This window comes from Hemiscyllium ocellatum, chromosome 18 (genome assembly GCF_020745735.1).
Source record: "Hemiscyllium ocellatum isolate sHemOce1 chromosome 18, sHemOce1.pat.X.cur, whole genome shotgun sequence".
In the NCBI taxonomy this organism is placed as follows: Eukaryota; Metazoa; Chordata; class Chondrichthyes; order Orectolobiformes; family Hemiscylliidae; genus Hemiscyllium; species Hemiscyllium ocellatum.
Window position 1 is genome coordinate 36,047,487 of NC_083418.1, and position 15,579 is coordinate 36,063,065.

The window sequence follows — 15,579 nt, forward strand, 5'->3', positions numbered from 1 at the left end:
AGTATAATGTGGCCAGCTACAAAGTAACGTGTCTTTTATTCCGTTCCAACAATGTATCATAACCATCTGCAGTAGTGAGAGCATTTGCTCACATGTTCAGTTCACTCAAATAAATAACTCAGAACAAATGAAGTGGTAAGTAATCTTACTGAAGTATGTAAGATTTTTCATTGCAGTCACAGCTGCCTCTTTGGCCTGGATAGCAGTTGCTATACCTCAAAAGCATTAAATGTATACAGTGCAATGCATTACACTTTTATTCTAAATATAGTTACTGAACAATGCAAAAGTGACCATCACATTACATGCAACCGCAGCCTGGACCTGTCGTGCTCCAAGTAAGATATCCTTGCTTACCATCTTCTGAGAATAGTTATATTTAATAAAATGTTGTTGCAGTCACACAGCAATCTAGGCCTGATGTTTATACATAGTGGCAGTAGTGGTAAAAACAGTGGAAGTGGAGAAAACCTGCAGTAAGGGACAACTGTAACCATGGTACAGTGTTAAAGGTATACCTCAAGGTTATACAGTGATCTGAACTCTGTGATGGGGTTGTTGTGCCAGTGGGGGTTGCGAGCTGGAGTGGGCTGAGGAGGGGGTTAATTGGGGAGATATCTGAAGAAAACCTCAGCGGGGGTTGCTGCAAGTGACAGACCTCCAGACTCATCTAGATACATAAGTACACAAAAGGGTATGATTGCACAGAAGCTGAAGAAATCACAGAATATCCGTGGCAGAATAAGCAGGACAGAACAGCAAGAAGCAGTCTGCAAAATGTTGCAGGAAATCAAAAGTGTGATGGGGAAGACTAGAGAACACAGAAAGCCCACCGATGACAAGCACATAAGAAAGCAGGGTGTGAATCATGCCACAAAGGAATGCTATCTGGGAGAATCCAACTTGACCTGTTTTATTAAGGAGTGCAAGTGGAAGGAGTGAGTAACGGCAGTAGCAATAGAGAATTAAACAAGTTCTACAGCAGTTTGCAGGTGTTCCTGCAGTAGATGTTACAGAGGAACAGAAATAATTTTTGTGGAGTGCACATATCCAAATTGATTTCCCTGATGGCACAGACTTGCAGGATAAATTCTGCTATGCAGATTAGTAGAAACTATGGTAAAGGATAAGAAAATTAAGTTTAAATTGAGTACCCAGACTGATGCATTCATTCTTTTGGTTGCTTACACCATAGTTGACACCAAAAGTTTCCATTTAACCACAAGAACCGCTTCACTACAGCAAAGTGATTAGGGGTATTGTACATCATTCCTAACCATTGAGATTCTTTATTAAGTAAAGCTGCCTTTGTAGCCTGAAATACTCTTCTCATAGTGAGTTTAAAGATGTAAACCTTGGCTTGGTGCATTTGTATTCCTCCTCCTCTATAGCCACATTTCTCATATTGCAAGAAGGTGGATCAGACTGCTCAGTCATATTTTTCCAAAAACAAGAAATTTAAAATGGCAGGGGAGGAAAAAAAATGTGTCAAAGGAGCAGAAGACCAGCCACCAGATGGACATTTCAGGCCTTGGCTTGCTTTCCCAGCATATCAACACAGAAATCCTCAGGTCATTTCATTAATGCAGCTCTGGCTTTGGACCTTCCTGGATTTTTGGACACAGCAGGTACTGTTTCTGAAAACTCTCTTTTCTGGAGAATCGTCCTTTCATTAAGACGATAAAATTGTGTACAGCACCGGACCATGACAGAGAAACAGTATCAGGATCTTTCATTGGCTGAAACACTAAGGAAAATAAGTGAAGCTTCAGAAACCCCTATAGTCAGCAAAGTGACTATAAAATCTGACAAATGTTAAATTATAGGCTTGGAAACATATCTTCAATCACAAAGAAAAGAGGTCTCAGAGCTCAAGAGATTCAAGGCCAGTTAAGTCTCAGGCAGGGTTGATGATATCTCTCTTGCACTATTAGAAACCAGTTGTACAGAGCACATTCTTACCATCATCATCAATACAAAGTTGACAGAATGAGAAAAACTTCAATCCTTGGAAATAACCCATCAAGAGTATCGCATCTGGAGTAGTGTGTGCAGTTTTGGTCGCCATACTATAGGAAGGATGTGGAAGCACTGGAACGGGTGCAAAGGAGGTTTACCAGGATGTTGCCTGGTATGGTAGGAAGATCATATGAGGAAAGGCTGAGGCACTTGGGGCTGTTTTCATTGGAGAAAAGAAGGTTTAGGGGTGAATTGATAGAGGTGTACAAGATGATTAGGGGTTTAGATAGGGTTGACCATGAGAACCTTTTTCCACTTATGGAGTCAGATATTATGAGGGGGCATAGCTTTAAATTAAGGGGTGGTAGGTATAGGACTGATGTTAGGGGTAGATTCTGTACTCAGTGAGTCGTGAGTTCATGGAATGCCCTGTCAGTAACAGTGGTGGACTCTCCCTCTTTATGGGCATTTAAACGGTCATTGGATAGACATATGGAGGATAGTGGGCTAGTGTAGGTTAGGTGGGCTTGGATCGGTGCAACATCGAGGGCCGAAGGGCCTGTACTGTGCTGTATTGTTCTATGTTAAGAGGTGATACAGTTCCAAGTAACCAGAGAAAACGAGATCCTTAAGCTCAAAGGACATAATGGCAACATGTAACATGCAGAAATTGATCATTTGTATAAAAGACAACAGAAGTTTGTCTTGGAAACCCATCAGTAAACCATTAAAACATTAGCAAATTTTAACCAACATGTGCTGCACCAAAGATGCAAGCTTATAGAGATGCAGAATACTGAATGGTGAAGTATCAGTGTGAGCTTGAACAGAGAAAAACTCAGCAAAAATTGCCAAACTTTAATCATCTCAAAGAAACAACAAAGAAATCCAGCTATTAGTGGACACACAATACAACTAAACCTTGTAAAGTCAAAAAGATAAGCAGATCAAGATATTTTCAACAATCCTGTACATATGCCAGCATTTTAACACATTTGTCACAGCAAAGAGACATATTGATGTTTGGCATATGTTCAAAGCTCCAAGATTACAAAGCATGGAAAACTTTTGGCCGCTGTTGATGAGCCATTACCTCCTGTTTCAGAAAGAAATCCCAGAGAGACACTGAACAAAGATCTTTGTTCATGCTCACAGATGATTATCAAAGAGAAGGAGGCCCTTCTTAATAACAGAAATAACCTGCAGAATGAGGTGAATCTTTCAAGAAAGTCTGCAGACAGCGTACTTCACAGGAATTTCCTATAAATCCTGCTCCAGCAGTACCTTCTGTTATTGATGCAGGTACAGTCTCATGAAATCCCCAAGATGCCATTATCTGTAGCTCAGCAGCTTCATTTCCTTGCCTCCAAAAAAACCCTCCATTCTTCTTGTTCCCCCATTAGATTCAACCCTATGTCAGATAACAATACAGAAGAGAAAGTGAAAATTCCAGTCCTTCTTTTCCTTCTCAAGGGGCTTGTGATCTTTTGATTCCTGGAATCTTCTCCCATGAAATAGTTTTATTTTAGTTTGGTCTTCACTACTGCTATAGTCAAGTGCTCAGAAACCTCATAGCCGATGAACTAACTACTGTCAGAAGCTGTCATTTCATTTAGCTGATGTGTTGGCCTTCCATGAAAATTACATATAGCACATTCATCCCACACATCTTCCAGGAGAGCTAAGAATGCTGACAGAGATTAAAGCCTCAAGCAAAAGGGTGGGGGGGGGTTGTTGGGGTGAAGATTGGATTAGATTCCCTACAGTATGGAAACAGGCCCTTTGGCTCAAGAGTAACTCACCCCAACCCTATATTTACCCCCGCCTAATGCGCCTCACACTCCACAATTTAGCATGGCCAATTCGCCTGATGTGCACATCTTTGAATTGTGGGAGGAAACCAGAGTGCCTGGAGGAAACCCACGCAGACACGGGGAGAATGTGCAAACTCCACACAAACAGTCACCGAAGACTGGAACTGAACCCGGTGCCCTGCCGCTGTGAGGCAGTGGTGCTAACCACTGTGCCACCATGCCACCAAAAGTGATATTTAGATTAGATTCCCTACAGTGTAGAAACAAGCCCTTTGGCCCAACAAGTCCACACCCACCATCTGAAGAGAAACCCATCCAGACCCATTTCCCTCTGACTAATGCACCCAGCACTATGGACAATTTATCATGGTCAATTCACCTGATGTGCACATCTTTGGACTGTGGGAGGAAACCCACGCAGACATGGGGAGAACATGCAAACTCCACACAGACAGTCACTCGAGGCTGGAATTGAACCCGGGTCCATGGTGCTGTGAGGCAGCAGTTCTAACCACTGAGCCACTGTGCCGCCCCTTTAAGAGAACAATGGGATTAGAGTACATTTCCTACAGAGTGGAAACAGGCCCTTCAGCCCAACCAGTCCTCACCAACCTTCCGAACAGTAACTTACCCAGACCCATTTCTCTCTGACTAATGCACCTAACACTAAGGGCAATTTAGAATGGCCAATTCACCTGACCTGCACATCTTTGTGACTGTGGGTAGAAACCGGAGCACCTGGAGGAAACTCACGTAGACACGGGAGTGTGGAGTTTGCACAGTCACTTGAGGCTGGAATCGAACCTGGGTCCCTGGTGCTATGAAGCAGTAGTGCTAACCACTGAGCCACCATGAGCACTGAGTGACAGGAGGGTAGGGATGTAGAAGTAATGGAATAAGTGTTAATTCTCTTACAATTCAATATTTACGGCCCAGAAAGGGTACCATGAAAAAACTTGAGCATAGATACTGAATAAGGACATTGTACTATAATCCAAGGCTACTGAGTATAAGGAGCTATGTCATGTGATATCAGATCACATGGAACCGGTGGAACGCTGACTAAGGTCTCCTGTGTTGCCATCCTCTATAAATAGTTATTTTCAATAAAATGTGTTGCTGTTCATTTGCAAGGGTGCAGATCCTATTAGTTGCATGATGCATTTTTGAGATGTGATGCAAGGTGTTACAAATGCAAAGCTTTCTTTCTATGTTGTCAATCAAGAACAGTAACTCTCTGTATGGTGATGGTTTGAAAGCATTTTACTTAAAGCGCTGATGTGGCTGTGTCAGCACTTCTAAACAAAACCTAACTGTTTATTTCTATTTTCTTACAGTTCTGCAAAGATTTCCTTAATAATGAAATAGCCAATAAATCTTTGAAAGTTACTTATTAAATCTGACCATGACTTGCTGTGTTTAAAAAAAACCTCATTTATCCTTTTGTTCTTTTGCCAATTATCATAAATTTACATCTTTTGCTTCCTGACTCTCCTACTGGTGGAAGTAGTTTATCATTATTTATTTGGGGAAAATCTCTCAAGTAATCTTGAATACATTGATTGAAATCCCCCATGACCATCTCTGGTCCAAAGAGAAAATTCCTAGCTTCTTTGTTTTGAGATGTAGGTTAAGTTCTTTACCTGTTTTAACATTATGGCAAATCCCAGCATCACTTGTTCATAAATCTAGGTGTCTAACGTTGGACACTATACATCAGCTTAGGCCTGGTCATTATAGAACTCCCATCAAGAAATATTTACTGCACCAATGATCAGTAAGCTAATGCAGCTTCTAAGTTAGAAAGATTGCAGATTGCTGACTTGCAGTCTGAGCTACTTTCATGGGGAACATAGTGTCACAGTATCCGATTCTGGTTGAGCTGTCAGGCAGAGGGGGATGGTTATTGCTGAAGGGGGACAGAATGGCTGACGCTGCAGGCTGGCCAGGTCTAGCCCTCTCAATTATTATAAAGTTAGAAGTAATGATCCTTCTTGCTCACAGCTCGCTTTACACACATACCGCCCATTGAACAAATTAAGTCAACAGACAGTTGCCATGCTCTAAAATATGACTCAACAACTGTTAACCATTAGACAGTACATCTAGAAGGGCTACAGTTGAGTTAAGCACCATTTAAAACGCTTTCTCCCTCTGGAAGTAGTCATGTTTAAGTTTCCCCATGGTGTTTCATTATACACTAATCAAACATTATTTTTAGCAAAAAGAGAGCCATTTATTTTCCATTTTAAAGTATCATGTCTTCACTGTACACTCTGGGTTGACAAGAGAGCATGTTGACTATTGGGAGAAAATGTTTGGATACATTTTCACAGCAGAACCAATGATAACCATAGAAGTGGATTCAATTAAGTTTACAGAATAGAAACAAGGCCACTCAGTCCATAACGCTTTGGCTGGTTATTTTAAGAACGGTATTCAAAATTAATCCCATTGCTTTAGTCTTTTCTCATTGTGCTGTATCTTTCTCTACAGTATAATAATGAGATATTGTCTTTATTAGCCAGGATAACTAAGATGAGAACTATTCCACAACTATAGTTAATTATATTTATGGCAAGTGGGTGATTGCCATAAATCACTTGGGCCTGATTTCAGATTCATCCCTTTCACATCCTTACAGAATAGTATACAGGGGATTTTGGACACAGAACAAATTCATAACCTATACAGGTGTTTTGTGGATCTGAACGGCTGATAGAACTCCTGCTGAATTTGCAAAACTACCAAGCACGTGGTGCAAGTCCAACCCTGAACATAACAGACTGGCATACCTTCCTGCAGTAACAAAACTAAGGAACAAAGAAACTGGAACAGGTCATTTTGCTTATAAAGCCTGTTTGACCATTCAGTTAGAATCAGTTATTAGAGAGGTTCCGTTCTGAAATCAGGCTCTTTCGTTACTAAAGAAGTTGAACTGAATTAAAAGTGGTTTTTCAACAAGTTTGCTTAGGAACATAAAATCACCAAAGGAATTGAAGTTTTCATTTCATTTCATTTCAGGGAATTAAAATGCTAATGGCTGTAACAACTCTACCAGCTACCAGTCACTATGTATCACCTAACCCAAAGCCACCTCCTCTGGCACCAAAGCCTGACAAGGACAATATCAAGTTACAAAAGATCTTGAAGAGGGCTGCGAAGCGTAAGGCTGCACAAACATATTTGCAGGCTATGGATGTATCAGATAAGTTTCACTCTTACTTACCTAAGCCTTTTCGATCTAGTTTGTCTCCTGTTAATGAAACTAGTCCTGACCTAGAATACTATGAACATCACTCTCGATCTCCACGATCTCTTCTGTCTCCAAGAATACCAAGTTCATCTTTTCCACCTTATAGACAAGGTCCCACAATAGTGACCCATGCACATGTCGCAAGTCCATATCCTGCACATAAATCCTTCTACAAGGGTAAAATTGAACTCCTCCCTAAAATAGAAATCAGTACCCCACAGTCGCCTGCTGAAAATCAGAATCAAGCACAAGCAAAACTGCCACCACCTATCGTTCCTGCAAAGATATTCACCATTCCAACTTTCCAGCCAGGTATCAAAGCCCAAGAATTGCCCAAATTCTCAGTACCACCACGGTTTTCTCCGAGCATTTATACACCAAGATCTTGGTCTACCACTGAGGTCACCACAGCAAATATTTCCACAACTGCATCGAAAGCATTTAAAGGTCCTGAAGTTCCTGAATTTCACGTCACTGATACTTCTGGTGCCAATGGCCCCAATATTAATGTAGCCAATGCTGTAGTCCCAGGGGTTGAAACTTACACAGCAAAGATGGTCATCAATGAAGTTGAACAGGAAAGCTTTCTCAACTCTCTGCAAGCATTGACTCCCACTTACGAAGCTCCGCGAGGAAAGACTCCAATCTACGAAGGCCCAGCAGCAAAGACACCAATCTACGAAGGCCCAGCAACAATGAGTCCAACCTACGACGTCTCAAGAGCAAGGACTCCAACCTACGACACGTCAAGAGCAAGGACTCCAACCTATGAACCCCCAGCAGCAAGAACTCCAACCTACGAAGCCTCAAGAGCAAGGACTCCAACTTATGAAGCCTCAAGAGCAAGGACTCCAACCTATGAACCCCCAGCAGCAAGAACTCCAACCTACGAAGCCTCAAGAGCAAGGACTCCAACTTATGAAGCCTCAAGAGCAAGGACGCCAACTTATGAACCCCCAGCAGCAAGGACTCCAACCTACGAAGCCTCAAGAGCAAGGACTCCAACTTATGAAGCCTCAAGAGCAAGGACGCCAACCTATGAACCCCCAGCAGCAAGGACTCCAACCTACGAACTCCCAGTAACAATGACTCCAACCTATGAACCCCCAACAGCAAAGACTCCAACCTATGAAGCCCCAAGAGCAAGGACTCCCACGCATGAAGCTACAAGATCAAGAGGCAAATATGACCCACTGGGTGCAAACACTCTTCAAAATGAGGGGACTCAAGAAAATCTTACTGAAAAGGCTGCCAATACTTCAGCCATTGGAACGAACGATCTCACAGCTGGCATTGGTGCCATTGAAATAGAAATTCAACGGATGGACATGCCCACACAGAAAACCAAATCAGAAACCAAATCCAGTCCAACAGACATTGCTGATGAGACACTGACTCACAAAGGAGCTAAGGCACTTCCTAAAGCAGAACCTCAGCTGAAATCTCCGGAGCGTGTTAAACCTCTGAAGAGTAAGATCAGTGGTTGGACCCGTCTCAAAAAACATATGATAGTGGAAGAAGAGCCACCAAAATTCCCAGAGCCAGAACCCAATCTGCCAGAGGCCAGGACACAAGAACAGAACCAAGATGAGTCAGAGGCCAAGAAACAAGAATCAAAAAAGGCGAAAGTGTCACGAGCTAATAAGATGTGGGATGCTGTGTTATTTCAAATGTTTGCTGCTCAACAGCACAAACACAGCGAACAGGAGTCAAATTTGGACAACTCCAAGCAAATGCAACAAGCAACTCCAGTATTTAGCAGCCGCCTGCCCCTTCTGCTCTTTAAACCTCGATTTGATGCCAGGAAGTTAAAGGAAGCAGCTGAAAGGCCTTTGAGGAAGATTAGCACCACTTTGATTGAATCAGGGCTGCATCGCAAAGGAATTGATGATGAAGAACTTAAAGACTTCAATCGGACTGCAAAAGGTTGGCCAACACAACAAAAGGAAATAAGCTGAACATGCTTAACAAAATAAGTCAGCAACTGACATCCAGTGGTGTAGATCAATAGCCATTGCACTGATGCCAGAAAGGGAATTACACTTATAGAGAGTAGCACGTTTGCTGCCAATAGTGAACTTTTTCAAAAAATGTCAAATTCTTACACACACAGTGTTACTGAATGTAATAAAATGTAAATTTCAAACAGGTTCTGCTTTTTTGAACAAAGTTTAGCTTGTTATAATCCATGAATGAGTGTATTGCACATTAGTGGCTTGATTTGTATGTGAATGTATTCTGATTTCTTAAAAAGAAGATTGAAAAGAACTGGCAAACCGATTGATTGAAAAAGACAAGGTAAGCCGTGATATGAAGATTCAAAGCTGACATGAAGGAGAACGTTAAAAGCAAGGCATTAGCGTGACAAACATTCCTTGGCATAGGAAGTTTGCCAAGAATGGTGCGTATTGTAGAGCATGATCCATAATGTGTGCTAGGTAGCACAGGGTCTTTCAGTATAGCATTACATTGAACTCCATAACTGAGGGTTTACAAAACAAAAATCTTTGAATTCCTTTTCATGTATGTTTTTTTCACTGTAATTAAAAAAAAAAGGGTACGGAATGCTCAGTTGAACTCAATGGTCCCATACCAACAAGAGCCAATAATTTTATCCAGGAAGTGAACTTTGGCATGAACATGTGATTTCTTGGTACCAAGGAGCACAGAGGAAGAGAGAGGCCTTTACAGTGCATGTCCACAACTTGAGGTACCAGGCTAAGTGAGTGATTAAGAAAGCATTGAAGATATTTTCTCTTATTAGATAAGGTGTAGACTATCGAAGGAGATGGAGATTATGGGATGGCTCCTGTGGTGCAGCAGTACTGTCCCTACCTCTGAGCCAGGAGGTCGACATTTCAAGTCCCACCTGCTCCTAAGGTGTATCATAAAATCCCTCTTTTGGCTAATTATATATTCACTAGATAAGTCACAGTTAGAGTGCTGCATAGCTGCGTATAGTTCTGACCATCAAATTATTAAATTACACGAGAGACACTGTGGAAATGATTTATGAGAATGTTACACGGACTGGAGATGTTTAGCTGCAAGGAATGTGTGGCTGGGTTGGAACAGAGGTGGATTGGGGAGATTGAATCGAGGCGTATAGTATTGTATGAGGGCCTGAGTAGAGTGAATAGGGAAACTTTATTTTCCTAAGCTGAGAAGTCAATAAACAAGAACACAGACTTAATGTAATTAGTAGAAGGATTAGAGGAAAATTGTCAGAGAAAGTTGGGGGTGGTAGGGGTCTGGAACCCAATTCCTAAAAGGGTTATAAAAGCAGGAACCTTAACTGCATTTAAGATAGGCTTCGATACTGACTGCAACCCAAAAACTGGAAAGAAGAATCAGGATGGATTGCTCTTATTCAGCTGGCACTAACTGTATCCATTTATGGGTTTCTATGAACATTAATTCCAATTTCCATTTCTACAACAACTGTAATATAGTAATTAATGTCCCAAAGCACATCAAATGGATATGGCCAAACAGAATTTGAGTAGCTAGATAAAGGGACATTAGGGCATATAAGCAATGTTTGAGGAATGTCTGGCAGGATGGAAGAGGCAGAGAGTTATAGAGTTTTATAGAGGAAATAGCACAGTTTAACTGGTACACATGATGGGCTGTATGGCCTTGTTCTGTGCTGTAAATATCAAACAGTTCTGTGAGTGAATAAACTGACATTTTTCCCAAGTTCTGTTAGAGGTTTTAGTGATGTGAAGCTGCTCACTTTCTAAGGCTGCTTAGAAATTATGTTGGAGGCCATTACACATGGTCTGAAATCATCAATCTCAGATGACCTTGTATCCATGAACGTCACAACATAAACAGATTTAGGAAAGGCTTAAAATGTACCCTGAAAGAAAAAGATGAGACAGTTTGGAAATTACAGGTTTTCTGACTTACACAAACTGACATTTTCAAGCACTGTCAGAAAACATATAACAGTATACATTTGTTTCATAATTCTGACTGCGTTTAAAATTCACAGCACATGCAAATTTCTATGGCCTCAAAGTGCTTCTATTGCACAATTTTTCTCTTAACTAAAATTCTCCAGTCCTGCTAATATCCCTGTAAATCACCTTCATTCCCTCTTCAGTGCAACTGCACCATTTCTGTAATATGACAACTGGAACTGTATACAATTTAACTTGTAGTATTTGTCAGCAACGTTAAGGTATATGACATTTGATTGGTCATCCATTACAGGCTCTTACAGATTTTCATTGGTATTGACTTTGAAAGACAAGAAAATCCAAGATGTGAATGTGGTGGTTAACAAGGAAGCTATCTGAACTGAAGAGGTTTTACTTGAGGGAAGACTGGACATGCTTCCCCATTGTGAATCTGATATTGTCCACTTTATACTGCCTCCAAAAATTTCAAACTCACTCCGGTGGCTGAACTTTTCAGATACGTACCAATTTTCTTTATGTTATACAGTTACACAGAAAAGACACAAAACAGAAATGAGTGGAAATGTACAAGTCCATCTGCTGAGAAAGTGGATTGGATATTGACAAAATAGAATCAGACGCAAGAGTTATTCGTGCAGATGAATTGTCTTCAATCAAAACATTAAGCTATCTTTTCATAATTGGAACTTTTTTTTTTCAGATGCCCAGCACTCAGTTTTTCCTTTCATCCTCAATGTAAAGCCGATCACATCAAGTGATAAATAAGCGACTGCTGGAACCAAATGGAAGTACTCTATACTTCTCTTTAAGTTGGTTTGGTGATTTAGTGGAATTGGTAATCAATAGTAGGTAATAACTGCTTTAGTCATTGCACATAGCAACATCAAAAACATTTTTGTGAAGAATTTTATCATTTGTTGTTTCTGACATAACCTTAAGCATGTTTGCTTTGCTTTATTTAAAAAATTCACAAATTCATTTCTAATACCTTGACAGTCAGCATGCCGAGAAATTCTTAATACAGTGTGTTTTTGTGAGTAGCGATATTGTCACAAATGTATTGATACTGTGGACTTCCTTGCCACAAAATCTAAACTGGTTAGTGGTTGGGCTTGTTTCTCAAACACTACTTTGATTGTATCTCATCTGTCTACCTAGATCCTTTCCTCTTTCCCTTCTCAGAGTCATGTGGCCTCAAATATTTGCTTTTGTTCAAATAGTGATGAGGAATACAACTAAAAACATTTATGCTGCTTGTTTAGTCAGGCCACTCCAATAAGTGCAGGGTTAAACAATGAAACACTGGCCAGTCTAAGTTGTTGAGAACCCTGCTAATTTTCGATGGAAAATTACAGAGAGCATGTTATGAGATCCTAGAAATGAAAACTGTGTGTGACCAGCAACATTATCCAAGAAAAAAAGACATTTTCTTAAACACCAAAGGAAGTTAGTGCATAATCAACTATAACATGCAAGCCCTTTTGTGTTTTTTTTAAAACTTTGTTTTAGGTTAGATTTGCAATAGAATAAATGATCACACTAACTTGACTGATACCTACACATTTTTCTAATTTCCTTTTGCATAAATTGCAGCATCAAATCTTTGCTTCCTTTTTACTCTTTTTAGGAGTGCTGAGGTAGAGCTTAAATACCTCAAAATAACATCATGCTTTGTATCACATGCTGTGTGGGTGGCACGGTGGCACAGTGGTTAGCACTGCTGCCTCACAGCGCCAGAGACCCAGGTTCAAGTCCCGCCTCAGGCGACTGACTGTGTGGAGTTTGCACATTCTCCCAGTGTCTGCGTGGGTTTCCTCCAGGTGCTCCAGGTTCCTCCCACAATCCAAAAAAAGTGTGCAGATTAGGTGATTGGCCATGGTAGATTGCTGTAGTGTTAAGTGAAGGGGTAAATGTAGGGGAATAGGTGTGGGTGGGTTGCGCTTCGGCGGGTCGGTGTGGACTTGTTGGGCCGAAGGGCCTATTTTGACACTAAGTAATCTAATCTAACCACTGAATTTTATTTTCACTTGCTTTGGTCCAACTCTTCTCCATTGCAAACTTATTTCTTCTATGGCCACAACATTGGAATGTATTCATTTTTCTGTCCTACAATTAGTGCTTTTGAATTTGAGCTTGATAATTCCTGCTACTTACTTATTTTTTGACTTTCTTTTTTACTTAGCATTACAAAAAGAAAAAAATATCTTTGAATAAGAAGCATATCCCAACTTGCAGCATTTAAGTTATGAATAAGGCACAAAACATGGTGGCTCAGTTGTTAGCACAGCTGCCTCACAGCGCCAAGGACCTGGGTTTGAGTCCAGCCTTGGGTAACTGTCTGTGTGGAGTTTGCACATTCTCCCGTGGTTTCCTCCCACAATCCAAAGATGTACAGGTGAGGTGAACTGGCCATGTTAAATTGCCCATAGTGTTCAAGGGTGTGTAGGTTAAGTGCATTAGTTAGGGGAAATCTAGAGTAAAGGGTAGGGGAATGGGTCTGGGTGGAAATTCTTTGGAGGGTCAGTGTGGACTTGTTGGGCCAATTGGCCTGCTTCCACACTGTAGGGCTTCTATGATCTAAAACCTTGTGTCAAGCACTGCTGGATAGGGTATTGTAGATCATTGAAACAGCAAGTGTGCTTTTCAAAATTCCACGGGTGTTTCATTTTCAGCACACTAAACTCATATTGACTTGCTGTATTGGTTTTCTTTTCCTTTTACTGGCTGTCAATTCATATCACTGAATGGTCATGACTTCATTTTAGAGGAACTCAGTTAACGCCATCCAACTCACTGTATATTTTGTTGAAACAGCATAGCTTGATGGATATTTTTCCATAAAGTTGTACATATTCATGGAAGCCAATGAGTAATATTACAGTTTAGAAATATTTGTAGCAACAGAAGGCCAATGGTAGCCATCAACTGTCTTACAGTAACCATGTACTTTTTAGATATGTACAGCATGAAAACACAACCCGCTCCCATCCTGACAATGCCGTACATTTACCAATTCTGCTCCGTAACCTTCCACCATAGCAGGTGAAACGACAGCCTTGCTTCCGCAGCATGGCAAGTCTGGTAACTCTCAAACTGAGACAAAACGGTTTGTAGCATGGAAGGATATCACTTGACCTTTTGTAATAGGTTGTTACTGGAGGTTCCAAAATTAATGCTACTGTTCCCTTCTCTTCCCATTGTCATATATCTTTCTCTGTTTAAAGATGCATCTAATCTTTTGAAGAAAGCAGCAATGATCTCTGCATTAGTGGTTGGAAATGCGGAAACTAACTAGTGACCTATCATGTGTGGAACAGCACAGTTGTGTTCACAGGAAATACCTTTAACTGCTATATATAAGGGGGTTATTACATTTAAATTTGATAAGGTGAAGTACATGGGTAGCCATTATTGCAAAGCACATAACTTAATTTCACAGTATCTCAACATTCAGTTGGATTCAGGAATTAGGATTTTTTTTTTATCTACAAGGTGCTGTAAAAAAATCACAACTTAACATTTGGTTTTCAAGGACAATCTTTTGGAAGTTTTGGTAAATGTTCTATCAAATATCCCATATACAGGCTATTGAAAAGAACAGAGAATTAGTTCTACAGTTTATAGTATTTTAAATACATCTCTCATGATCAAATTATATATGTCAAATGCACGCACGTACTGTGCTGTTGTACAGAATTAACAGTGAGCTTGAAATAAGAAAAGATCATACCCCTTGCTCTGACTCGGAAACTCAAAATTAATGTAGTAGGAGCTTGACTTGTCTATAAATAGCTAGGCGAAAGTGAGGACTGTAGATGCTGGAGATTAGAGTCAAGAGTGTGGTGCTGGAAAAGCACAGCCAGTCAGGCAGCATCCGAGGAGCAGGAGAATCGACATTTCAGGCAAAAGCCCTTCATCGGGAATGAGCTATATATAAAAATAGCTGTCTATTGCTTCAGTTAGATTTTGAGTGGTAAATGCATGATTGTGGGCTGTTAATTATTAGTACCTTTTGCTTTTCACTGATGAATTTGTCAATTTGTCATTCAGCTTTGCAGCTGAAGCAAACATTCCTCCTAGAGTCCATGGTGGTGGGATGTCTAACATTCTGCTCCTCACCACCTGTGAGAAGACTATTCTGACCCAGAGCATTTTAATGACTGTGCCCAGGCCTGTGGGCCCGTAGCAGAGTCTGTCTTGACTCACCATCTTGGGGTCTCCTGACTGTAGACAGTCCCCTTAGACTTTGAGACATAGCCATTTGCTTGAAGCACATGCAATCTGTTTGCCCCACATGATGCTGGTGCATGGTACTGGTGTGAGATGACATCTCACAATGCTGTTTGGCAAGATGTTCACCTTCTTGACTGATGACTGCCGACAACAATATGTCTGCACTAAAGGGCAAGCCAAGTCAAAAGTACTGTGTGGCTGTTAGTGCTGACTGAGAGGTCAAGTGTCAAAAGGAAGGCAAGGAAACAAATGACAAGTAGCCACCCCCTAATTATTTTTCTTCTGTGCAGACCTCGGAGATTCATGCATAGATGTGACGTCTGCAATCAGTGTCGGTACACCTATTGCTGTGTGTGGAATATCAGTGTGGCTGCACACTGTGCAGAAGAGA

At 40.9% G+C, this 15,579-nt stretch overlaps 2 protein-coding genes across 4 annotated transcripts in view; one reads left to right on the forward strand and one right to left on the reverse strand.

Annotated features, from left to right (window-relative positions):
* Positions 1–9,127, forward strand: part of prr33 (proline rich 33) — a 40,916-nt gene extending 31,789 nt beyond the window's left edge. The window contains exon 3 of the mRNA XM_060838858.1: positions 6,798–9,127. Within this exon, the coding sequence (XP_060694841.1) occupies positions 6,798–8,987 (2,190 nt within the window). The 3' untranslated portion in view covers positions 8,988–9,127. The remainder of the gene's footprint in view (positions 1–6,797) is intronic.
* Positions 1–15,579, reverse strand: part of lsp1a (lymphocyte specific protein 1 a) — a 328,974-nt gene that overhangs the window by 1,523 nt on the left and 311,872 nt on the right. The window lies entirely within an intron of this gene.